General features: G+C 42.1%; 1 protein-coding gene across 1 annotated transcript in view; it reads right to left on the bottom strand.

The window, feature by feature from the left end:
- Pex7 (peroxisomal biogenesis factor 7) overlaps nucleotides 1-26,494 on the bottom strand; it is a 65,778-nt gene that overhangs the window by 16,900 nt on the left and 22,384 nt on the right. The window contains exons 6-8 of the mRNA XM_052751135.1: nucleotides 17,270-17,376; nucleotides 15,831-15,944; nucleotides 12,964-13,019 (exon numbers count right to left, since the gene is read on the bottom strand). Of these exons, the coding sequence (XP_052607095.1) occupies nucleotides 12,964-13,019; nucleotides 15,831-15,944; nucleotides 17,270-17,376 (277 nt within the window). The remainder of the gene's footprint in view (nucleotides 1-12,963; nucleotides 13,020-15,830; nucleotides 15,945-17,269; nucleotides 17,377-26,494) is intronic.

A 26,494-nucleotide genomic window follows, 5' to 3' on the forward strand; every position in this document is an offset into this window, starting at 1 on the left:
AACTCATAATCCTCTTGCCTCTATCTCCCAGCTCCCAAGATTACCGGCATATACCACCACATCCAACTAGGAAAAGTCTAAATTTACAAATCTAATATCACAAAGCTAGTAAAGAGGTCCCATAACTCAGACAGTCATCTACCAGTGACATCTTTATGTAGTATAGTTGGCTTTGCTTTAAAAGGTGTCTCTGGGGCCAGGCATGGTGGCACACGGATGAAATCCCAGTACTCAAGAGGCAGAGGCAGGTGGATCTCTGTGAGTCTGAGGCTAGCCTGGTCTACAGAGTGAGTTCCAGGACAGCCAGGGCTATGTAGAGAAATTCTGTCTCAAAAAAAGAAAGAGAAGGAGGGAGGGAGGGAGGGAGGGAGGGAGGAAGGAAGGAAGGAAGGAAGGAAGGAAGGAAGGAAGGAAGGAAGGGAGGGAGGGAGGGAGGGAGGGAGGGAGGAAGGGAGGAAGGGAGGAAGGGAGGAAGGAAGATGTCTCTGGCCACTAGGAGAAAATGAACTTCCTTGCAGAAAGTGAGTTTGGGGAGCTCAGTAGTCTAAAGAGAGTTGGTAGCATCGAGGGCTCATTTCAGGACAGCAACGATGAAAACAAAGTGATGGACTGCAGAGATATTTACATAGAATAAAGGGGTGATTCATGGAACAAAGAAATTCAGAATGATCCCCATGTTTCTGGGTTCTATGGATTAACTTACAGATCTGTCATTCTCTGGTGCCCTCTAAGCCCCTTGAATGGAGGGATGACAGAGTCTTATTCTTTCTATTTCTTGCATGCATAAAGTGTCTGACATGGGCTGGGCATGCAGCTCAGTGAGAGCACTAAACCAGCATGTGCAAGGCCCTGGGTTCAATTCCCAGCACGGAAAAACAAAGTGTGTGCTCCACAGACCCCCACACACCCAAAGAATACTCATGAATGGATGGAAAGTAAATGTCTCCACTGCCAGATAATAGATTCCCAAATAACAGACCACGGATTCAATACTTCAGTCACTCAGAAACAGAAAAATCCCTCCAATCTGTGCCTGAAAATTCCAACTGATGTCATCAAGGAAAAGCTTATCTTAGGGAATGCTGGGGCCCAGTGAACTAAGTTTGGGAACCACCATTTAAAACAAGGCTTCTTGAATGTACTTCAACAGACATGATAAAGTCCCCCTTACACCAACAGCAATTTCGGGCAGAAGGAAGAGCCAACAGTGCAGTGGTTCTTAACCTTGGCTACACTGAAATCAACTGAGAAGAGACATTAAAAAAAAAAATCAATAAGTAAGTCCCAGCTGTAGGCCTGTAGAGACTCTCCAGGTGAGTATAAGATACAGCCCAAACTCTATGTTGGGTGGGGGGCATTACCCAACAACTGAATCACTGATTTTTAAACCAGAGGTTTTCAAACTTAAAACTCACATCAGAATCACCGGGAGAACTTATTACACACAAATTCAGAAGGTCTGGAATTGCTCAAGAATTTGTGCAAGAAACAAGTCCCAAATGATGCCCAGGCTGCTGTCCCAGGCTGCCGTCCCCAAGCTGGTACTGTGGAAATCCCTGTCCCTCCTGAGGCTGCCACTGGTGAGAATTTATTCACACTCTTGCAACTCCAGCAAAATTCTAGGAAGGGACAAAGACCCTTTACCAGAGGCAAGGTAATACTGTTACTTAAAGTAAATTATTTTAGCAAACTATAGACAAGGCTGCTATCTTCTACATTATTACTAGAAAACAATGAAACACAATGTTAACTCTTCCTTCTCAGTAACAAAAAATTAAGATGATACAAGACTGAGTTTCCCACTTTACTTAATCTATCTCCATCAAGATTACTCATTTAGCGCAGTTTGGATGGTGTTTTTGTGTTGTTTTATAAACTTGCTTTTGAAGGTCTGAGGAAAAAGCTTAATTGGTAAAGTGTGTGCCATGCAAGAATAAGAACCTGAGTCCCATCCCCAGCACCCACATAAAAAGCCAGGCATGGTGGTGTGTGCTTGTAATCCAGCCATCGAGGGGACAAAGACGGGACTCAATGGCAGCCAGCCTAGCCTAATTCAGAGACCCAGGTTCCACTGAGAGACCCTGTCTCAATAGACAAAGTTGATGGTTCCTATGGAAAGACACGTGAAGTTGTCCTCCGGCCTCCACCTGTGCACACGCATGCACACAGACACATGCAAATCTGCTTTTGATCATTACCTAAATTTCAAGGTACATACAGATATAAGTTCATTTCACAGCTAAGGGGAACAAGCCATGGAAAATCCTGTGATCCTTGACACCATACTTCATAAACAGCAGCCCCAAAGTACACGTTCTACTAACACGCCCATTAGCTTTTCTAATCAATCATGGGAGTTCAGGAGATCATATGTAGGCACCGTCTAGGATTCTAGAGACAGTTTTGGTTAACATTCTAAAGGTTTCAATGGGCTTGCATCTTGCACCAACTCAGTTTCTTCCTACCTTCTCAAACTACATAGAAAATCCTATAAGCTAAAGCCCATGTCAGAACTCCATTAGCCAAACAACTTGCGCTCAAAACATACACCCTAAAGGATGATGAGCCAGCGTAAGTGTGAACTCCCATGACAGAGTTCCCAAATGTCTTTCCTCTTCTAATATCTTTGCAAGCACTCACTCCATCCTCTCATCTACTGTGCTGCCTCCCCCTAACTTACATTAATTCAACTGGTCAGCTCCTTTTGTCACACAGAGAATTCCATTGTTTGCGGTGAATGTCAGAAAACTAGAAATCAAAAGAAGTTGATTGCTGAGTGGCACATAAAAGCCAACACCAAGACTCATGATGAAGTCATGGGCCCAGTATTTTAATAGTCTTATCACTTTTAAGGGAGCTTAAAAATAAAAACTGTAGCCTAGCAAAACAATTTGCGAAGAGGAAAAATTCATCCACTCAGAAATATTTATCAGTATCTAATGCTTACTGATTTGCATAAGTGGAAAGCTATTTAGCTTTTTCTTTTGTTTTGTTTCTGGAACTAATAACTGTAACAAAAATCAGGTTTAAAACTGAAAAGCTCTAATTGCCTTGTAATGTAAAATAAATTAATGATTAATTTTGGAAAACTACTCAACAGTTTTCAAAAATGACTTTGAAAAAGCCACAAATATCCAGAAGCTACACCATGTTTACAAATGTTCAAGGTGAAACAATGAAAATTCTAGACTTAGCTTCTCTATCAAAATGAATTAATTATAATATTTCAATTAAAACTTTAATCAGATCAATATTTTCAAGAGGCAGGCTCCAATTCATCACAGTAAGCATCAAGCCCAGGAACCACACAGCATGCAGCCTAGAGTACTTGACAAATTAAAGAAAACCATTAGGTTGATGGAAGGCTGGCTCTGGGAGTACTCATGGCTGTAAGCCACAGGCATGCGGGACGATACATAAAGAACACCACATCTCAACAAGAGGAAGGAAAAGGAAAAGCTCTCTTAGAGCTCATTGTTTATTAGTATAAAGAATCATGAAACCTTTTGTGAGACTCAATTTTAAATAAATATTTTAGTGAAGAGAAAATTGGAAAAACTTCTTATGAAATAATATCAATATCAGAATCTTGATCAATAATGTCATAAGAACAGCCTCTGCACATTTGGACTGTTAACTACTATGGAAAAGTAGGGACCAGGGCTACTGAGAATTTCTCAGAAAAACAGGCAGATGATGCTGTTGAACAAGTGTTTTGGAGCATCACACCTAAATAGTAGCACCTGTCCAGCTGTGCTCCAACCACTTCCTGGCTCTACCATATGAAATACTCAGTGTCCTCATTCTGTAGCTACATAGCTATGAATTCATCCAGCTGTAAGGTGCAAACTGTCTGCACAGCTTACGGTCAGTCTCCTTTCTTGCCTTAACTCCCTACTTGGCAGACACTGGCACAGAGATAAGGAGGAGACAGGAGGAGATGGGGGAGCAGACGGGAGGAGACAGACAGACATGGGGGAGGAGACAGGAGACAGACAGACATGGGGGAGGAAACAGGAGGAGACAGACAGACAGACATGGGGAGGAGACAGGAGGAGACAGACAGACATGGGGGAGGAGACAGACAGACATGGGGGAGGAGACAGGAAGGGACAGAAACACAGAAAAAGCAGACCAGTAATGCTGTTTCTTTTCTTGTGACAGGTCATGAGAGGTGCTGCAAAGAAAGAAAATCAGTCCCAAAGGGGCTGAGAGCAGCAGCAGCAGCAGCAGCAGCAGCAGCAGCAGATATTCAGAGTAAAGTAGCCTCAGTTCCTGCTGTGCTCTGGTCTCAAGAAGCATTCCCCCCTCCCACTAACTGTAAGGGGTTTCTGGTTTACACACATGTGTACATGCAGGCACACACATGCCTACATAATAGAAAGACAGAAACTGCTGAATGTCAGATGAAAACAGGTAATAACTAGTGCACACAGTCTCTTTATAGTTCACCCCATTAAGTTGAATCCATATTCTAGACTGGGGTTTCAGTACAGACCTCAGTCAGGGTGAATTATTTAGCCCTGAGTTCTCAGAGCATATTAAACTATGACCAGCTGACGTGTAGAACCCAGTTGATCTGAGTAAACAGGCTCACTCCTGTGCAAATAGTGAGCAGGAGGAAAGACCAAGCAAGGCTGCCTGCTCAACCACCTCCACACCTCTTAGAAACTGCAATGCACAGATGAGGTCCCCGATGGAGCAGCAGTCTCCCGTGTAGCCCTTCCCCCCTCGCTTCAGAGGCAATCACTCTCAATTCTTCTCTTCCTTACTTTTGACTTTATCTTTCTAAATCATATACTCAACCTTTTCTTCATTTTCAGGTACGTCATTTACTTCCTTCTATAGAATGAGACAAGGCAACATATCCTTAGAGAAAACATACCCAACCAAGTTTATTTCAGTGCCTTATTGAAACGACACAACAGAACTCTTAAAAATTAAATGCAAAGTAGCTGTCAAGATCCAAAAACTTTCCATTGGAACTAATCAGCACAATTCAGAGTTCAGAGCAGCGCCTCACACTGCTCCACGCCAGGGCTTAATCCCTCCCTGCCTCCCCATCTATTCATGTGCTTACATTAGCTGTGGATTAGACATGCACTTGGGTGACTCTTAAAGAGAAGCATTTTATTAAAGAATTCGAAAAACATTCTGTACTTAAAAAGCACAGTACTTAAAACCAAAAGTCTCACAAGTTTTTTGTTGTTGTTGTTGTTTTTGTTTTTGTTTTTTCTGAGACAGGGTTTCTCTGTATAGTTTTGGTACCTGTCCTGGATCTCGCTCTGTAGACCAGGCTGGCCTTGAACTCATAGAGATCCGCCTGCATCTGCCTCCCGAGTGCTGGGATTAAAGGTGTGCGCCACCACTGCCAAGCTTACAAATTCTTCTTAACTAATGTATGTTCTCTCATTTTATAGGAAATTACTTTAATTTTTTTACTTAGCATTTAATTTACCAAGTTACAGTTCACCTCATGAAAAGAACTTTCCAATATGGCAATAACTGACACAGGATTTGTACATGTCATATGGGAAATAAATAGCAACTTAGCATATATCACATATTACTTTTTAGTTAAAAAATCCCTGCATTCGACTCCAATGTATTGATGGGGACACCAGTGTAACTACCCCAAGGGTTTGGGGCTGCTCTACCTCTCATCAAAGCAGCTCTAACTTGAACACGACAAAACAGCCCCATTTCTCCTTCAAAACATTTTCCCATTCAAACAGGGAATGTTTAATGCTGTGCATTAAATTCCATTTTTTAATGACTACTTCAAACATAACTAAAGTGAAATCATGTTTGTGAGCTTTTATAATCAGAGTGACCAAAGTTGTCATAATTTTCCACCTAATTTAAATTCACTTACATTTGTAAACATTTATTTAGCATATCCCAATTGCTAGAGATAAACAATAAAATACACAGATCCTATCCTGGAATCAAACAATATGTTCTGTTAACACAAAATGCATTTAATACTAAAGTGTCCTTGCAAGAATTAAACAAATATGGGACCAGGTATCCTTTTTAAAAAGAAAGCCGAAGACAACTACCTTGAGATACCCTACTTCTATCAGAGAAGTCTATCAAACTGTGCTGCAACATGGGGAAATGTGCTTGGCTGACAGAGGTCTTTATGTTTAGCATATCTCGAAGGTGTAGCATTTAGACACATCTTTGATCATTTTATTAACTCAGTCACAGGACTTGCAAAGGTTAACAATTAACATCATACCATTAGCCAGGTGAGGAAAACCGTAGAGGAATCAGAAACTGTCTTAAAAGACAGTCATCAGAAGCTGCAACTCGGCCCATTCCTTAGCTGTTTGCTTCCTCTGACCTTTTTTTGTGGGGAAGGGGCTAGGTAAGGCGGAAAGGAACGCCTTGTGAGACAGAGTACATAGTCAGCTATACTGTCTGTTTACATTGGCTGACCTTTTTTTTAGGGGAAGGGGGAACGAGAGAAGCATCTGCCTTGGAAATCTCTGCTAATAAACACAAGGATCAAGAAGGCCGTCAGCCACAGCAGAGCTGACACTGGTGAGAGACAGGGAGAGCCCATGAGTGAATGTGACAACGATAAAAGGGATTGGGTGGGTAATGCATTTTGTCCAGGTTCTAAGTCAGTACAATCCAATTAAAGATCATTTTCCTGCTATGCAGTAAAATAACCGATCCTTATCTTACTCCAAATTAAATATCATGTCATACTATTAAAAGGCACCAGTAAGAAACATTTTAGTACCATATTTAGCATGAGTAAATATTTTACTTTTCCTTCAGTGTTTTTGAGAATTACCAATCTACCCAAAAATGCAAAGACTGATATAATGAATGCCATATATCCATCCAGTTCACCAACTATTAAAAGTTAACCCTATTTGCTTAGCGTCCTTTCTCTACATAGTGGGGTGTGTGTGTGTGTGTGTGTGTGTGTAATGTTTTTGCTACATCATTTAAAAATTCAGGCATTGTGTCTTGAGTGTCTGTGATTTCATTAGCTTTTATAAATTTTATACATGTAATCATAAATATTAGAATATACATTTATAGTGAAATGGTACTACGTAAGTACAAAATTTAAAAAAGAAAACTCAGGTTTATTGGATGTCTAGTATGTGCCAGATACAATGTGTACAGCTTCTATTTAAAGATACTTAAATGTCATAAAAACATTATGGAGGACATAAAGGCTGGGGGAGATGGAGCATAAAAGATATAACTCAATTAAATAAAGTTACACATTAAATAACTGAGTATATAGTTTAAGTCTACCAAATAAATATTAACTATATAATAAATATTAGCAACTAAGTATAACTATATAACTAAGTATAGAGAATGTATACAGTTTATATATACATATAAAATATATTTGGTGATAGAAAACTCTAGGATTGTAAACTCTCTATTTCTATTATATCATGTTGTCTCCATAGAGGTTCTTTAACCAAACTGTACATAATATATAGTAATTTAGAGAACAAACTCAAATAGTATGAACCCAGAAGTGGCCCCATAGCTGTGGATCTGAGTAAAATGCTGTACCTACTCACTGTTGCATGACGACCCATTCTGGTTCCCCTGCACGATTCCGCTGGGTTCACTTCTACCCTTCACAGTGCAATCAAAGTCCTACTCATGTGGCTCCTCAGTGGCTTTGAGCTATATAACTATCTTATTAATGCAATACTAGGTAAAGCATGAATGATTAACACCTCTAGTCTGCCTGAGGTTCTTACATTTTAAAGTAGGAAACTTATCATTATTATTTGCATCTAATTTAGAACATCTGCTATTTTGTAGACACTAATGTGCCAAGAACATTTTGGGTACTCCCTCATCCAATCCTCCCAACATTCCTACAAAGGAGGTATCATTTCCTTTAATCCATGACTAGCAAATGGAGGAGGCAGCCTTTCATCTCAAGTCAACTGACTCGAAGGTCCAATAGCCACGCATCAGAGATGTCTAGCCCAGAGCGTGTTCGCTAATTTCTCCAAAGAGTAAGGGGGTGGAGGGACGAGACTGGCTCTCTGCGACTTCCTATCCCCTACCCCACCTCCCCACCCCCCCCCACCCGGCTTTACTTCTCTCCCAACTCCAAGGGGAGAGAGCATCAGCAGGCCAAGTGTGGACCGTTTTTCTTCTCTACAATAAGTGACTACTTCACCCTTGAAGACAGAGTTGAGATGGGCCTTAAGTTCAAAGAGACAGGGGGCCCCAAGACCACCAGTTCCGCCAGTAAGGCTGATGACAGCAGGACACTTAGGTAGCACCTAGTGTGTCATCATCTGTGTATGTCAGTTCCTGGGTCATCACAACAACCCATGCTGTTATGTTCCACCATCTCTATTTTATAGATGGGAATCTAGGCCACAAAGTTTCCTGTAACTTGCTCAAGTTTATATGGCTAGTAGACGGCCTGCCTCCATTATGAGGACACTCCAGTACATGCCATCCCTAATGATTCTACGACGATGTCTTCAATTATTCTCCATCTGTATCTGTGACTACGTATCTCTTACTATACCAACAAAACTGGCAGGCTGAAGCCTGCTTCTCCTCTCCAATCCCCCCCTTTTTTTTTAATCATTCTCTGCCATAGCTTGAATGTAAACTGTCCTCTATAGGTTCATGTCTCTGAACACTTGAACCCCAGCTGGGATGGGCCTTGAAGTGGGACCTCGCTAGAGCAGCTGGAACAAGTGGGGTGCTAGGGCAGGCCTTAAGGTTTCTTAGCTCCAGGAACTTCCTGTCCTTCCTCGGCTTCCTGACTGTTGGTAGACACAATGTGAACCGTTGGCCCACTTTGCTGCTGCTATGCTGACTGTACTTCCTCTAACTGTAAAGCAAAAGACACCTTTCTTCCCTGTGGTTGTATCTTGTCAGGTATTTCATCACAGCAACAAGAAAAGTTAAAAACAAAATAAAAGTTGTAAATAACTATACATTTCCTCGGCCACATACTTCAATCTGTCGATTACAATGCCTGATAGATAATAGCAGACATATAAATACCTGTGACTTTTAAGGCTACACACATCTGTCTTAGTTACTTTTCTATTGCTGGGCTAACTTAACCAAGGTAACTTATAAAAGCAAGCATTCAGTTGGGGGCCTACAATTCCAGAGGGCTGGAGGACATGACCATCCTGGCCAGAAGCATGGCATTAGGCAGGTAGGCATGGTGCTAGAGCAGGAGCCGAGCGCTAACCTCCTGATCCACAAACAGAAAACAATGAGCTAACCGGAAATGCTGCAGGGTTTTGAAACCCCAAAGCCTGTCCCCAGTGACACATCTCCTCCAACAAGGCCACACCTCTTAGTTCTTGCCAAACAGTTCCACCAGCTGGGGACCAAGTATTTAAACATACTTGCCTGTGGGGACTGTTTTCATTCACAACATCTATACAATTGTGTAACTGTAAAGGACTCAAACATTGATACTGCTAGGTTAAGAGAGACATCATGTGGAACATGAGTACACACAGTTTGATATTAACAGCATTAAATTCTTACCGTATTTTTCTTGCCAAAATATATATCTTAAAAAAATTAAGTTTTGGTTTGATTTATTACTACTGAAGGCCACATAAAGAAATATTTTAAAGGTTAGAATATCTATGAAAATATCAAGAATCTAAAGTGTTAACTCTGAGGCTAGAACGACCATTTTAGCTTAACTATGAAAATGTAACTACTTGACACACATTTGCTACAACACAGAAGCCAGCATGTTGATCTTTCTAATAAAAAATCATCACTGGATGGCTTTTTTAGGTTGTCATACACACCACAAACTTAACTTGCTGATTTTGTTTATGAAATGGCTGATATACTTGGTATGAAATAAAAGACAAGCACTTAAATCTCAAACCATGCTTATGTATTGCTAGCACAGCAATCTGGCTTAGCAGGGTAAAGAATTAGCCTAACGGAGAGTCTAATAGGAAACAAGTAATACGCTGAAATCTCCGATGATAATAAAGAATGCACTATAAACCATTTTTAATTTTTATTACAAGTCATTCTTTGTTGGGGACGGCTTATATGAAGAAGTCAAAGGACAACTTACAGGAGTTGGTTCTCTCCTTCCACCATACAGGTCCCAGAGAAAGCGCTCCGGGCATCAGGCTGGGTGGCAGGCTCCCCCTGCTGAGCCGTCCCACCAGCCCCTCTAGGAAGCACTTTGGACTTAGTATGTCTTGAGTGAAACTTAGAAACATCAATGTAAAGAGATTGCATCACAACGAGGTTATATCCTGGCAAACTCATCACAAACTGCAAATACGGTAAGGTGAAAATGTGTTTAACATTCTGAATCCACCTAACCTCCTAAGGTCACAACGCGCTGTTGTGTCTGCTCCTCCAGGAGGTCACAGGGTCACAGGGGCTCTGGCTCTCTACTGCTGACCAGCATTGAAAGAGAAGATCGGCAAAGTGATCAGCCCTAAAGTTATATCCTCACAAGTCACAGTAAACAGACTGTATGTATATGTCTATGCATTTACATACATGTAGCAGTAATAATCAAAGAAAAGAGGTCATCAATTTGAGAGAAAATGTGACAGTGACATGGGAAAGGTTAGAGAGAAGAAAGGGAAGGGATAAAATGATGTAATTATATTTTAATTTAAGAAAATCTTAATTAAAAAGAAAAATATTTGCTACTAAAATTGTATTTTTAAAATTTTTTTAAAGAGAGTATTGGACCATACTGCTAGTCCAGAAAGAGCTAAAATGCAAAGTACAGTTTCTGCTGAAGACACACTGCTTTCATACAACAATAAAATAAAAATCGTAAGCAGAACCAGCCTAAGACAAGGCATATCTTTATGGAGCATTTTTTATAAAGTCTGAAGTTCTGACTCAACTTCAACTTCATTACATAGTTTACTGTGACGGGGCTGCTGAGACGGCTCAGCAGGTGAAGGCTCGTGCACCCAAGCCTATGACCTGATCTGAGCGTGATCCCTGGGTCTTCCCAGGAACCCCAAGTTGTCTTCTAATTTCCAAACATGTGTCCCCCACATGCATATAAATAAATGTAGTAACAATTTTTAAAGCACCAGGTAGTCTACGACCTGAGATTACATATTAGTTTTTATAACTTTTATGACCTACTGAGACATGATCTACCATACAAGTAAAAGACTTAAAGCTCCTGTTAGATATGACGTACACATACTTAAATATAACACAAACTTGCATGCTACATACTAAAATAACTCTACATCATAGTTTCAACATAACACCCACCATGCTAACTGCTCTACAAGACTAGCAACAAGATCATCAAAAGATCAATATGCAACCTCAGTTGGTGAAGGCGATCAGTTTCAGACACAGAAAACTTTGGAAATCCAAAGTCAAGATCCTCATCTGGAAATCCCTAGAGTCACACCAGTGACAAGATGTGACAGAGAAGATTCTGAGTCTCCTCTGCATCCTGCCCAGCCAGGCTGAGACACCAGACACACTTGGCGATCCTTTCCAAGCAGCTTCTGTGATCTACTGCTCTGGAGTCTCCTCCTACTTCCAGTGGAACGCACCCTGCTTCCTACCAACGTTAACTCCACCGAAAGCAGTGTCCTCCCACACCGAAAGCAGTGTCCTCCCACACCGAAAGCAGTGTCCTCCCACACCGAAAGCAGTGTCCTCCCACACCGAAAGCAGTGTCCTCCCACACTGAAAGCAGTGTCCTCCCACACCGAAAGCAGTGTCCTCCCACACCGAAAGCAGTGTCCTCCCACACCGAAAGCAGTGTCCTCCCACACCGAAAGCAGTGTCCTCCCACACCGAAAGCAGTGTCCTCCCACACCGAAAGCAGTGTCCTCCCACACTGAAAGCAGTGTCCTCCCACACTGAAAGCAGTGTCCTCCCACACTGAAAGCAGTGTCCTCCCACACTGAAAGCAGTGTCCTCCCACACTGAAAGCTCAGCCTCCCACACACTCATCTCCACTTAGCTCATTCACTCTTGCAGACTCGATTATCAGTAAGTTAATGGACTTTAAGACCCACATACACAACTCTGTCAGCGGGTGACCGACAGATCCACAGTTTCAGTCTGGAAATGATTGGGGTTGATGGCAAGCAGGCGACAAGTTTTCCTCCTGTCCACTGATGCTGTTTTCTAAAAACTCCAGTATCACTACAAACTAAAAACTCTGTAATCATGCCTTACTACTTTATATACAACATTTAAAAACAAAATGTGGCTGGGTGTGGTGGCTCATGCCTTCAATCCCAGCATTAGGGAGGCAGGAGTAAGAGGATCAGGAGTACAATGTCATCCTCAGCTGCACATGGAGTTCACAGGTAGACCTGTGACATGGGGCAAGACCAATAAACAACACCCGCCCCCAACCTGGCTATAATGTGAATCTATTCCCCAGTTTGTCTGCATTCTTTTTTAAAATATATGTAATTTATTTTTATTTTATGTTCATGTTGTTTCTCTTGCATATATATCTGTGTGGAGTTACAGACAGGTGTGCATTGTCATGTAGGTACTGGGAATTGAACCTGGGTCCTCTAGAAGAGCAGCCAGTGCTCTAAATTGCTGAGCCACCTTTCCGGCCCATTTGCATTCTTACATGGGCTCCATCCAGACAAGCAAGTTAGAGGCGTGTACTTTCTCTCCTGGCACCGCCTCAATCTGTTCTATCGGAAAGACACACTACACGAAGACTGTCATAGAAATCCTGCCAGATCAAACACTGACTGAGAAGGAAGGGGGAGGAGCTCTGGGGGGTTAACACAACAAGGCCAGTGTAAGCTCAATGCTTAGATCCTCACACAGACCAAGACTGACTTTAGAGCACACAGGAAGAGAGGACGTAGTACAGAGTGACCAGTCAGGAGGAAAAGGCAGAGAAGGCACACGAGGTTTGCACAGACACAAATGCTACTTGATGTTGCACACAGAATGTATTTAAAGTCTCGGTACCTTACAGTGAAGTCATAGGAACAGGAGGCCAGCACTGTCGCATGGAACGGCGAGAACTGCAGGAGAAAAGAGTCAGGTGTGGTCACAGGCTGCTGCAGCAACAGACACGCCATAAGCACAACCAACCGGGACATACCCAGGAGTGTCACTTCAAATTGTGCCTTCCTGGGCTGCACATACTCACTTTGACCTTCTGAGTATTCATTTAGAGCAAAACTTTTATTTTACATTCTCCAAAGAAAATCCTTCAAGTTCCATAGAGATAATTTGTAACGTGTACTCCTAAGTGCTGTTATTTTGAAAAAAATAAATAAATACAAGTTCTTACTAGCTACCTAAACATGACTCTATCAATATAGGGAATTGAAGTGTATGGTAGTATATAGATAGACAACTCCAGAATTTGTCCATTATATGAATACACTTGATGTTCATACACTCTCAGCAAAATAATCACTTAAATGTTAAATATAAATTTTAAAATAATTCAATGTTATTTATATCTCATAGCTCATGAAAAATGATACCAAGGATAAAAGTGTTAATTTTAAGTCCAGTGTCGCAGTTTAAATGGGAAAAGTCCCTGACAGACTCCTGCATTTGAAGAGCTGGTGCCTAGTTGGTGGGACTTTTGGAGAGGTTATGTGATCTTTTGGACATGGGGGCTCACTGTCTAATTTTGAGCTACAGGCATAGATGTGGGGACTGTGAGCTGGTTTACCTGTCACCAGGCGATATGAGCAAGCTGCTTTGCAGGCCCCATAACCCCAGACCAACCCCAGGGAGTTCAAGTCACCCGCCTTGCCACCATGAAACTGTGGGTTCCGTCCATTTCCCTAAGTAACTCCTGTCCTGAAACAACACCGGTGTTTGAAGTGGCATCATCCGCATAGATGATAAACAACCAACTGACTGTCATTGCAATTGTATCTCGTGGGTGTTTGCTTTGACTTATGTATAGTGTGTGCTCCTAGGGATTGAAGGGCCTCATGCACTCTGAGGAAGTACTCTGCCACGGAGCTTAACCACAGGCTTTAACTGATTTTAACCGCTGCACACACTTACACAGCTGCACTGGTGGAGGGGGAGCTCAGGCAGCCTAGGCCAAGCCTCCAGCTTGTTAAGAAGTAGAGGATCATCTTAACTCATGATCCTCCTGCTTCTCCCTCCCAAGGGCTGGGATTACAGACACGTACCTTCATGCCCAGGTTTATGTGGTAATGGGGGTCGATCCCCGGGCTCTATACTAAGCAAGCACTCTACCAACTGAGTCCCAGTCCAACCCCCATAACTACACCTAGACAGTATTTTACACAGTTGGCATTACCTTAATTCGGTCTCAGAAAAAACCTGAAACACAGAAAAAAAATCTTTCTACTAGTAAAACTTGTCCATCTAAGAGCATTATTAAAAACATAAGAAAGCTTCCTTTTATTTTTGCGGTAGATGGTGGTTATCACGGAAACTGACAACCCAAGTGCAGAGAACACGTGACTATGCATTGCTCAGCCCAAACAGGGGGAGCTCTGTCTCCTCAGCCCCTTCTACCACAGTTCAGAGAACACAGAAGAAAGACGGCAAGACTGTCGGAGCTGGGGCTGGGGAAGCCTGCTGTCAAACGACGTCCTCTCCACGACAGCTGTGGTACTCATGGAGTCATGCAGCGGCGGCTGCCTTCAGAAGACATGCCCAAGACCAGGACAGAGAACCCGCCAGCTCAGATGGCAGAGGCCTCATGAGGCCCATCTCTAACTGAGAGCTAGTGTCAGTTAATGGCTGCTGAGCGGAGAGAGTCAGTTTTCTCTGGTAGGATGCCCAGGCTCCACTGGATGGCCTATACCCGTGTACAAGAGGCAGCTCCAACTGGGCTCAGTGGGTTATTAAGAAAGAAAGAAAAAGGGGAAAGGACATGAAGTTGGGAAGGAGATGTGCCAGGTGTCTTGGTAAAGTTGGAGGAAGAGTAGATATGACCAAAATACTCTGAATGCATGAATGGAATTCTCAGAGAATAGATAAAAAAATTTAAAAACTAACGAAAGTAAAATGTTACCATGTACTATATTGGCTAACATAATTTAAAATATTAACTTGATAATTTGGAATATTTAAAATAGGGATAATGCACGACTATCATATTGAAAAAATGTCAAGTACTTTTTGTAGCTCTTGGTGTAAAAATTTGATAATCAGGAAGGAGATGCCAGTAACACAGCAGAATCACCTGACTGGGAGCTACGGCACTGAGTTACGTTCCCTTACAATGGAGGGGCATACCTACTGGGGCGGCAGCAAAGAGTTAGCTTGTCTTCTGTGCACAGACTGGAAAGTTTCTACACCCCTCATTTGTGAGCTTTTATATACATCATCATGTCAGAGAAAAAATTAGCATCTCTCCTATCATCAAACACATACTCTCAATGAATAGGCAATTATGAACATATAAACCCTAAATATAAACTACTACAGCTAAAAATAATGTTAAAAGAAGTAGTCAATTGGATAATACAACATTATGAAAAATTACATCATCCCAGCTTATTCAAATGTATAACCTGATTTTAGCTTCTAATATCATCATTAATTGGCTAATAAAAGCACACATAAGAAAGAATCAAAAATACCAGCAATTTGGAGGCTGAGGCAGGAGGACTATGATTGGGAAGTCACCCGGCCTACACACTGAGACCCTATCTGTCTCAGAATACTAAGAGCCGTGGCTGTAGCTCAGTAGTAGAGCACCCGCCCAGCCTATGCAATGCCCCAGGCTTGATCGTCAGCACTATAAACTTCACCCCAAGTACTTTATACAGCGTCACCGATTATACTGAGGCTTATGTTTCAGTCTGTGGTAACAAATAAAAACTTACTTTCACTCTCCTAATAGCATACGTGTGACCAAGAAGTTCAAACACAGGTTGTCGCACGTTCCTTAAGTCCCAGCCTCTCAAGCTACAGTCGACTGCTCCTGTCACCACCAAGTTCTAAAAACAATTCAGAAACAAAACACAACTATGACATCTTTGCAATTAAACAGTTCTAAGGCATTCCCATTCAAAACAGTAACACACTTTTGAAGTTAAATATAGACCCAGGATCTATTTTTTAAAGTTAAACAACAAGCATAGAAAGGAACCAAAATAGTCATTTCAGAGCAAAAGCAAAAATATAGAACTTGAGAGGAAAGGCACTAAATACGTTTAATGTATAAGACAGAACACCATACACAAGAGAAAGAGGCAAAGTATCAAAGAGTGGTGTAGATTTTCTAACTTATCTTTTCAAGCAGTAATAGATACATGAGGGATTAAAACATTTGTGACAAATCAGTCTTTCTCTTTAAGAGGTTTAAACACGCGCTGAGGTCTTACCAGGCATTAAAAGGCAAGACGCTGGGCTGGCAATGTGGCTCAGTGATAGAACGTCTGTCTAGCAAGCACGAACAGATCCTGAGTCCAATCCTCAGTAAACACACACACACACACACACACACACACACACACACACACACACACACACCACGCATGTGCCCCCACAAACAAACACATGGTGGGGGGAGGCGACTCAGAGTTGTTTGAAAAAGCAAAGTGTTTAAGTTTTGTTTGTTTTTTTAAGCCTAAATACTTCTATTGAATATACATATTTTCTTTCTTTTTATCTAAAGAATTCTGCCAGTGTGGCATTCTTTTAGTTTTCACAAGTTAATTCAAAGCTAGGGAAGAGAAAACAAGGTAGGTATTTTTAGTTTTCAACCAAAAAGCCTCTTGAGGCATATAGATAGTATACTAACACATTTAATCCATTCCTATATTCCTACTTTTAATTCTTACACTCAGATATTTTAACTGAAGCTTTACAAAAAGTTTCACATGGGCATCATCATCTTACAGAAGCATGAAAACCGTCTGGCTTAAAAAGGAAGAAAAAACAAAATCCTAAAAACTGGTGGACTGTCAAATTGAAAATTGTATTATAAACAGTTCAGCAGCCTGACCAGACATGTGAAGAAAAAAAGTCAGGGCAAACCATGGAGGAGCAGGGTTAAGAGCAATCACACATACACTTCACATCAACTGGAAAGCAGTTTTCCAAAAGACACAGGAAAGGCTGCACTGTTGAACTTTTAAGACTATCTATTCCTTACTTTGCCAGTTTTAGGAGCACTTAGGTCCAATTAATGCTAATGCAGGCCAGCCACTCATTCACTACAAGTGACAGGGACTGAATTTAAACATCACCCACATCAACAAGACAGATGAAGGGGCATGCTAACATTCAGAGGAGCGCTCTGTGGGGAGCCACGCTGTACCTCATTGTATTTACACCAGTCACAGCTCAGAATCTCTGTCTGATGTGCTGGTATCACAATTCGGACTCCTGCGGTCTTCACATCCCAAATTCTCAGAGTCTGATCACCTGATAGAAAGGGAAGACTTGGTCAATCTCCGCACCCCACCTGGGTGCTCAGCACAAGAGCGAGCTCATGGCAAGTCAAGTGGAAATATGCCACAGTCAGGATCCTGCACCTGGACATGTTTGAAAACCATCACAATGCATAAGAACTACAGTGTAGAGCCATAAATATAGAGTATTTAGAGTAATACCATGGTAGTGCTTTTACATCAAAGAGGAAAATCTGACTCTCACAATGAGATGCCGAAATGGAGAAGATTTTACCTTAAGAGTATCTGTTTGTGTCTGTGTTGGTACTAGAGAGCGAGCTCAGGGCCTCAAGCATGAGAAGTACACAATGTACTGAACCATGCCTCCAGCTCCTTCAGGTTTTTATATGTGCTACATTTTAATGGAGCAGCTAGAGGAAAAATTTTCTCCTCGGAAAAACAAGCCCCCAAATTATTATATTTTGCATTATTAAAATAAGGTTGGCACTGTTTAAATGCATAGTCACTTTGGTGGATGAAAATAAGTAATATTTTGGGATCTAAGAATGGCAGGGATGAAAGAATGAATTTGAATGTACCAAATGGGAATAGTTCTGGTACATGTGAGAGCTTCAAATATCTTCAATGGGCCTAAAAATAATCACTCTCTCCAGTTTACCACCAGCCAGTAGAATTTGTTTCAGGATTCCAAAGAGCCAGATTCAACGATCTCTTGGGTCTCTCCCAGCCCTCAGTGCCTACAGTACTGACATGGCTGTCAGTGTCTGGTCTTCAGCCACACCTTTCTTCCAAGGACAGCACATGCCCTCCACACCAGGGACACGGAAATGACCTACGGCTCCAGAAGGACCTGGACCTTAGTTGGCAGTCAAAGGTGAGTGTTTAGTTGTTTTGCTTTTTTTTTTAAAAAAAAAAAAACTATGGGAGAAAAAAAAAATCAGCTCCCCCTGCCCCTGCCCTCTCTTTGGTCTGACCACAAACACGTAATTTTATTTTACAAGTTTTTCAAAATCTCCTCTCTTAAAACCGAACTGACCAAGCACATCGTCTGGAAGCTTCTCACCACATGGAGAAAGTTGGGCTATGAAGCAGAAATACAAAGTGGGTGGTCTGGGCATCACTCCCATACTGAGCTACGCCTTCAGCACATCTCAGAGACCTGGGGCAGATCTAGTTCTATCACTTGTAGGTGAAGAGACACAGACAGCACTATGGAGAGAGCAAATAGTATTCTCCCTAAATTTCTGCCTCTAGAAAAGTCCAGTCCCAGAGGAAAACATTTGATTCAGCCTGAGGCTTCTACTGAATGCCAAGTGATGCTCACTAACTTCTCCAAACTTTCTAACACTGGGTTGGAAACCATAAAGTCGCTTTAGCGTGAATAAACCACCATCTGAAGTCCAATGGGCTTGTATTCCCTAAGTGTGTGAGTTAATTTCAAGCACCAGCACATGACCATGAGTGCAGAGTAGGATGTGAAGAAGTGACTTTAGCACAGGGAAAGTGGGCATGGGTGTGTACATTCAGTAATACCTGTCATTAGAAGGCAAATATGGCCAGGCGGGTGCACACCTTCAATCCCAACACTGGGGAGGCAGAGGCAGGCAGATCTCTGTGAGTTTGATTGAGGTCAGCCTGGTCTACAAAGCAAGTTCCAGGATAGCCAGAGGTACACAAAGAAACCCTACCTCAAAGGTAAAAAAGAAAAGAAAAGAGGTAAATATGGTCATCCTGGGGACAGCAGAAAGTAAGGGTCCTCTGGTACAATTCTACCTCTTTATACTGGTGCTGCTTACAAAGGTGTGCTATGAAAACTCAAACTGCAGACGTAAGGCTACACAGCGCCCTCTATGTGTGTAAGACTGAACACCACCAAAGCCTGTGTAAACGGCTCCTCTACTTCTCTGATACCACAGTCAGGTAGCATTTCCTGTTAAAGGCCCTGGTTTTAGGTCACTCTCTCTGCAGTTAAGGAGGCTGACCGCCCTTACTGTAGATGTCAGGGTCCTACTTCTTTGACAGCTGTCTATAGTTGACACTCTGCCCTCGTCACTGTTTCTGGGTGAGAAAGGGACCTTCTAGCCGACCGGTGCAATGACATGCCCAGCTCTTCCAGCCACCAGGACGTACACTGGTTTTCTGACTGTTTGGCTTTTTAAGACGGTATCTCCAGGCTGTTGGCCGTTCGCTGTCATCCAGGCATTTATGAGGAAGTTAGGGTGGGGCCAGAGGCCCACCTGAACGCCCAGCGTCTCACAAACTGCAGGCCTGCACTGACAGCAGACACAGCAGAAGAGGAAGTGCCATCTGTACCAAGGTGAAGCCCACACAGCAGGAAGTGTGGGGAGGCTCAACATGTGGCACGAGGTGAACTGAACACCAAAAGAGCACTTTGGGCCCCAAATAAATGAATTTAATTGAAACACCAGATGCCTGTCAGATGTAATATGACTTTTTCTTAAAGTAGAATGAGGCTTATCTAACAACCAGCTGGAACCCACACTCAGGCCTGGCTATGACTTATGCAATTATACGGAGTCTGTAATAACAATAATTTAGTTTTCATGGTTCAAAAGAAAGTTTACTTCACATGAATCCTCTTTATAGAAATAGCACAAATATTCTTCCTCTCAGTCCCACAGTTTATAAACATGGATTCTGTGTTAATATAACCATCAAGAATCACACGACAACATAATGTCCTGAGAGAGCTCTGCTATGGGAGACAAGCCTAGATCTGGTGCTCCCCAAATTCTTCCCTTTGGGTATTAACAGCTAATGACAACAAATTTCTATTTTTACAAATACTCTACAACTTTGAAGGTAACAAACCCCTCCCCACACCTGCCATGTGGGGTGTGTGTGTGTGTGCGTGTGTGTGTGTGTGTGTGTGTGTGTGTGTGTGTGTGTGTGGTGCATGCACATTAGTTTGCAGGTGCACAGCCCAGTGCACACCCATGTGGAGAACAGAGCAGGATAGCAGGTGTCTTCCTTCTTCCCTGTGACTGAATTCTGTAAGACAATGTCTCTCCCTGAACCAGATGCTTGCTATTTCTGCTAGGTTGGCTGACATGAACTCTCAGGGTCCCCTTGTCTCCCCAAGGCTGGGGTCATGGCCACACTCAGGCACTCCTGGTTTTTTACATGAGTGCTAGGGATTCGAACTCATGTCCTCATGCTCTTACCCACTAAGCCATCTCCCAAACCCCAAGATGACTAAATTCTTGGAATACCCTAAATGCTATAATTTTATGAACTATCTTAAAATATGTTATTTTAGACACTTGAATGATCTATTTGTGTGCCACAGAATTAGATATAAAAATAAATCATGATTGTTTATCATGTAAGCCAGTGGTTCTCAACCTTCCTAGTGCTAAGACCCTTTAATACAGTTCCTTATCTTGTGGTGACCCCCAACCATAAAATTATTTCATTGCTACTTCATAACTGTAATTTTGCTCTTATGAACTGTAATATAAATATATGATATACAGGATATCTGACATGCAACCCCCAAAAAGGTCACGATCTACAGGTTGAGAACTGTTGATGTAAGCATTTGCCCTCCCACTAAAAAATAGTATTTTAAGCTGGGCAGTGATGGCTGAAGCCTTTAATCCCAGCACTTGGGAGACAGAGGCAGGTGGATCTCTGTGAGTTTGAGGCCAGCATGGTCTACAGAGTGAGTTTCAGGACAGCTGGACAGTCAGGCCTCTACAGAGAAACCTTGTCTCAGAAGAAAAAAAAGGAAAGAAAAAATTCCCTTGGGTTTCACTGTCATAAGCTTTGTGATAGAGATGATTTTTATGAGAGATTTTGCTTTGTTTTATGAGCAGGGCTTTATCGTGAGCCGGATGACAAAGCAAACTGTTTAAGACCATAGTACAACTCACAGACAAAAAGGAAAGTAAGTAAGGGTCTCAGAGCAAAGATGTTCTCTCTCAACTCAGCACTGAAGCTACTCTGTAGGCTTTTAAAATGCAGATGGAGATGTGTCTATGAACCCCAGTATGGCAGCTCCCATTACATCAACAGAAATACACCATTAATCCAGCAGTTCCAACAGAGCTGTTCCAAGCCTAGGAAGCGCTTCCCAAATCAGCCTAATCACTGGATTCAGCTACAGAACACCCCAAACTCACTCCTCCCCAAGGGCATTCTGATTCAGCAGGACTAGGAAGGCTCGGTACTCGGCTGCTGTTGAAGCTGCCCGGATGACGTGGTGACAGCAGGTGTGGAATCACTAGGCTAGTGTGTGTTGTTACATAACCGCACACTCAAAAATCTAGAGCCAGCCACTTTAGAGACCGCTCTCAGATGGGCACTGGCTGTTCATTCAGTGGCAGCATGGATACAACAAAGGCTAGTCGGATGCTCTTCAGGCAACCCTGTCACCACACATTCCATGTCCCCTCACTCTCACGTGTTCATGAGGGAGGGGCTCAGACACTATTTCCTCAGGGAAGCATCCCTCACCAGGCCTGCCAACCTCGGGAGTCAGTCACTCTAGTTCCAGAAGCTGAGTGCTCACTCACATCATCAAATGAGGTCTCATTCCCAGGGTCCTTCCCCTGCATCCAGACAGTGTCTCTAAGCCTGATGCACACTAGCTGAGTCACCATAACGACCTCCCGATATATTCACTACCACCACCAATGTTTTAGAAGTAACAGAGAGACACAGGTTAAAGAGCACGGCCAAAGACAGCCACGTGACAGGGAAGAAGAGGAGAAGAGGACTGGATGCCAAGCAGCCAGGCTCCAGAGTCCTTGCTACTAACTCCTTCAAAGGAATGTCACACCATTTATCATCTTCCTCTTCTTCTTCTTCCTCTTCTTCTTCTTCTTCTTCTTCTTCTTCTTCTTCTTCTTCTTCTTCTTCTTCTTCTTCTTCTTCTTCTTCTTCTCCTCCTCCTCCTCCTCCTCCTCCTCCTCCTCCTCTTCTTCTCTTCTCCTTTTTCTTCTTCTTCTCCTCTTTTTTCTTCTTCTTCTTCCCTTTTTTCAGAGCTGTTTTCTTACTAAGGTGGGCTCCAGTTGGGCAGAGGAGCTCCATCTTCATCACTGATTCTCCAGTGCCCAGCAGCAGTGGGCAGTCACTGAACTAGCAGCTGACAATGTCTCAGAAATCAGAATGAACCCGCAAATGTTTTTTAAATTCTAGTAAATAAGACTCACTCATCTTGCATAATAATAATCAAGAATTTTAGTGTTCAGCCACAAAAGGCATTTAGTTAGAAGAGAACGCATGGATGCTGCGGGAAATATATAAAACCAAGACAAGTAGTCACATGTGGTGGCACACCCATGTAGTCCCAACACTAAGGAGGCTGAGGAGGCAGAGTGCAAGCTGAAGGCCAGTCCGGGCTAAATAGTGAGACTTTGATGACCCCAAAATAAATCTCTCTCTCTCTCTCTCTCTGTCTCTCTGTCTCTGTCTGTCTGTCTCTCTCTCTCTCTGTCTCTCTGTCTCTCTCTCTCTGTCTCTGTCTCTCTGTCTCTGTCTCTCTCTCTGTCTCTGTCTCTCTCTGTCTCTGTCTCTCTCTGTCTCTCTCTCTCTGTCTCTTTCTGTCTCTGTCTCTCTGTCTGTCTCTGTCTCTCTCTCTGTCTCTGTCTCTCTGTCTCTGTCTCTCTCTCTGTCTCTGTCTCTCTCTCTGTCACACACACACACACATACACAAAGAAAATCTGTTTAGCACTTGGCCTGACTGCTCTGACTAAGGTACATCAAGAGTTTTATTACCATGCCTGTTTCTCATACCATAAAGCCTTTTGATAATTTTAAGTCTTCTCAAAAGTTTTTGTTGTTGTTGTTGTTTTGGTTTGGTTTTTTGTTGTTGTTTTTTGTTTTTTCGAGACAGGGTTTCTCTGTGTAGTTTTGGTGCCTGTCCTGGATCTCTCTCTGTCGACCAGGCTGGCCTCAAACTCACAGAGATCCACCTGGCTCTGCCTCCAGAGTGCTGGGATTAAAGGCGTGCGCCACCACCGCCCAGCCTAAGTCTTCTCAACTTTATTTAGCAGGCTAATGACTGAAAATTAGCATGAAGGAATAATTTACAAGAATGGCAAACATTTTTGGTAAATCAACTTTCAAATGTGTTCTACAATAGCTTTACTGTATCCAACTTCACAGGAAAGGTTTTAAAAAATTCTTTGTTTTAAGGAACATATTTTACAGATTACAAGTCCAGTACTTACTTTAATTCATCAAATCCCACTGATTTATGTTAAGCCTCAAGTGTATAGTCATCTGAATGAATACTGGCTCCTATAATAGATCTACCTACTCTCACCTAGCCAAGACTCGCTCCACCCTCCTCACACAGACTCTGGGCATCACCTTCTATTTCCTACTCTCAACTACAAGAACTGAGGCTGGCTCTAGATGAATCCAAACATCACATCCCCTTTCCCCAGGTACAGTGACTCACTAGGGAACATCTACACAGACCCATTAGCACCCATGACAGAAAGTAAAACCTTCTTACGTGTCTAAGAGGAATCGCATGGGTGGAAGTCAGAATTAATGCAGGGGCTGAAGTTACTGTCTTCCATCACCTGATGCTGGAGCCAACTCTAGAACAGAAGAAAGAGCCCTAAATCCAGCTCTGCCTACAAAGCCAGATCTAGTCCCAGACATCGCACCCATGGCAGCAAATACATTATCATCTGCCTTTCAAGAAAGAGTTTCTCTGTGTAATCCTGACCATCCTAGAGCTCACTCTGTAGACCATGTTGGTCTAGGACTCAGAGATCTGCCTGCCTCTGCCTCCTGAGTGCTGGTTCTAAAGGTGTGCACCACCACTGCCTGGCTGCTTGGACCCTTTTAAAACAAAAAACTTAAACCAAAAGAAATCTTGGCCTGTATGATCACTACTTCTATTTCTAACATAACAGAGGAGGGTAGTTAATTATATAGGTAGTCAAATGGTCAGTCTGTTGATTTAAAATGCTTTTTATATACTACTCATTTACAATGTATGGTTAGCTGTGATTAGACATTTTTTTTGACTCTTCAGTATCAAACACTGACTATTCCACCCACAATACCCACAGTCAGTATTACATATACCAGACTACACAAAGGCCAATGAAAAGGAGGAGGTAAAGGTGACTCAGCTCAAATAACGGGCTAATTCACATAATTGTGACACAGATGTTAAATAAATGCACCTGTATCCGTTCAATCCCCAAAACCACAAAAAGTAGAAATGGGATGAACTCATTTGAAAGAATGGGCTGAAGGTATAACTCAGTGGTAGAGTGGGCTTAAATCTAGTGCGTGAGCACGCGCGTGTGAGCGTGAAGGGGAAAAATAAAGGCCGTTTTAGAACTTTAAATAATAACAATAAACAAATTTACATAAATAGTAAGGTAAAAGGAATCTTTAAAAACTTACCACTAATTCAGAATTTTTACTTAACATTTTCCATATATAAAAAATTACGATTGTTAAATTTAATTTATATTTTAAACATTAAAAATTAGAATTCCCAGTTTCAATGGAAGGGAGGCATCCTTCAGTTCGTTTTGAGGTAGGTATAGTTTGTATCCCTAATTCATTCAGGGTTTGAAACGATCCCTCAGAAACCAGAGGACATAAAGCCAAGGTGGTCCTTCTTTAGAGGGAGCTATACCAATTTCAATTCAATGTACATCCTTACAAGAGTTTTAACTCCCTCTATGTTAGGACTTCTCAGCAATGGTAAAAATACAAAATGGAAAAACTCTAACCATTAGAATGAACTGTTAGAATTGAACCATTAGAATAAGCTTACAGATTTGTTTCACAGCAAGCATGAAACCTACAATATTTACATTAAATTAAAAGCTTTAAATATGATGAAATCAAGCTATATACATGGCTTTATATTTTAATTTCAAATTAAGTGCACTACTACTGCCACCATTTACTCAGTATATACGCCACGCCTCACGAGCATCTCCACAGGGAGATGAAAAACCACACTTAGCTCTAGAGAAAACTGAAGAGCTGAGTGCACTGCTCTATTGAAACAGTGCTCGTCTGCATACAGGAAACCCTGGGTTTGATCCTCAGCACCACACAGAACCTGGCATTGGAAGAAGGAGGAGCAGGAGTTCAGGGTCCAGCCAGGCTTACATAAACCTGTATTAAAAAAAAAAAAATAGCTGGGGCTCTAGCCTAATGGCAGACTGCTTGCCTAGTAAGTATGATGCCCTGGTCAATCTCTAGATTGTTGTAGAATACGTGTACACTGTGTGAAGATCTATTGTGATTGGTTAAAGAGCTGAATGTCCAATAGCTAGGCAGAGGTGTAAGTGGAACTTCTGGGCAGAAAGAGAGGAGAAAGGCGGAGACGTGGAGACATGGGAAGGAAAACAAGAGGTACGAGATGGAAGAGAGGTAATGCCATGTGATAGAACACACATTAATACAAGTGGGTTAATTTAAGTTATAAGAGATAGTGGGATAAGTCTAAGCTAATGGCCAAAATTTCATAATTAATAAGAAGTCTCCGTGTCATTATTTGGGAGCTGGCTAGCGGCCCAAAGAAAAATCTGGTTACAAATGGCGTTTAATGTGGAGGCTTGAATATCCAAATATAGGTCCTGAGAAAGCTAAGAAAAGTTCTGGACAAGGAGCGAGATACAGCTTCCTAGTCCTGCAGTCTCTCAGGTGGGCAAGTGCTCGCATACAGATGTGCAACTACTGGCTATTGCCTGCGGGCTGGAGCTAACTGCTAGCACCACATACCAGCACCATGCGCTAAGCTGAGTCACACGCTGGCATGGCAGTTAAGATTTATCTCATGTGGTCAGAAAACACTGAAGGCACCTAGTAAAGCCAAGTCCAGACACAGAAAGCCTCTAAAAAGGTACAGTATTTTTTAAAATGTGTTTAGACGCTAAAGAAAGGAAAAATGAGTATAGACAGTCATAGAAAAAATAGTTTAAAAATAATAAAATCTTTAAAGAATAAAGCAATACAAAAAAAATAAGTCACAGAAAGATGAAAAATACATTGAGTGGCTGGATCCTATATGGCGTTTTGTTGACTTTGAATTTTTTAAATGCTAATATGCAAAAATCAATAGCCAGGTTGGAGAGATGGCTCGGAGGTTAAGAACACTGGATGCTCTTTCAGAGGTC

Source organism: Peromyscus californicus, unplaced genomic scaffold, assembly GCF_007827085.1.
Source record: "Peromyscus californicus insignis strain IS unplaced genomic scaffold, ASM782708v3 Scaffold_22__1_contigs__length_63687245, whole genome shotgun sequence".
Classification (NCBI taxonomy): Eukaryota; Metazoa; Chordata; class Mammalia; order Rodentia; family Cricetidae; genus Peromyscus; species Peromyscus californicus.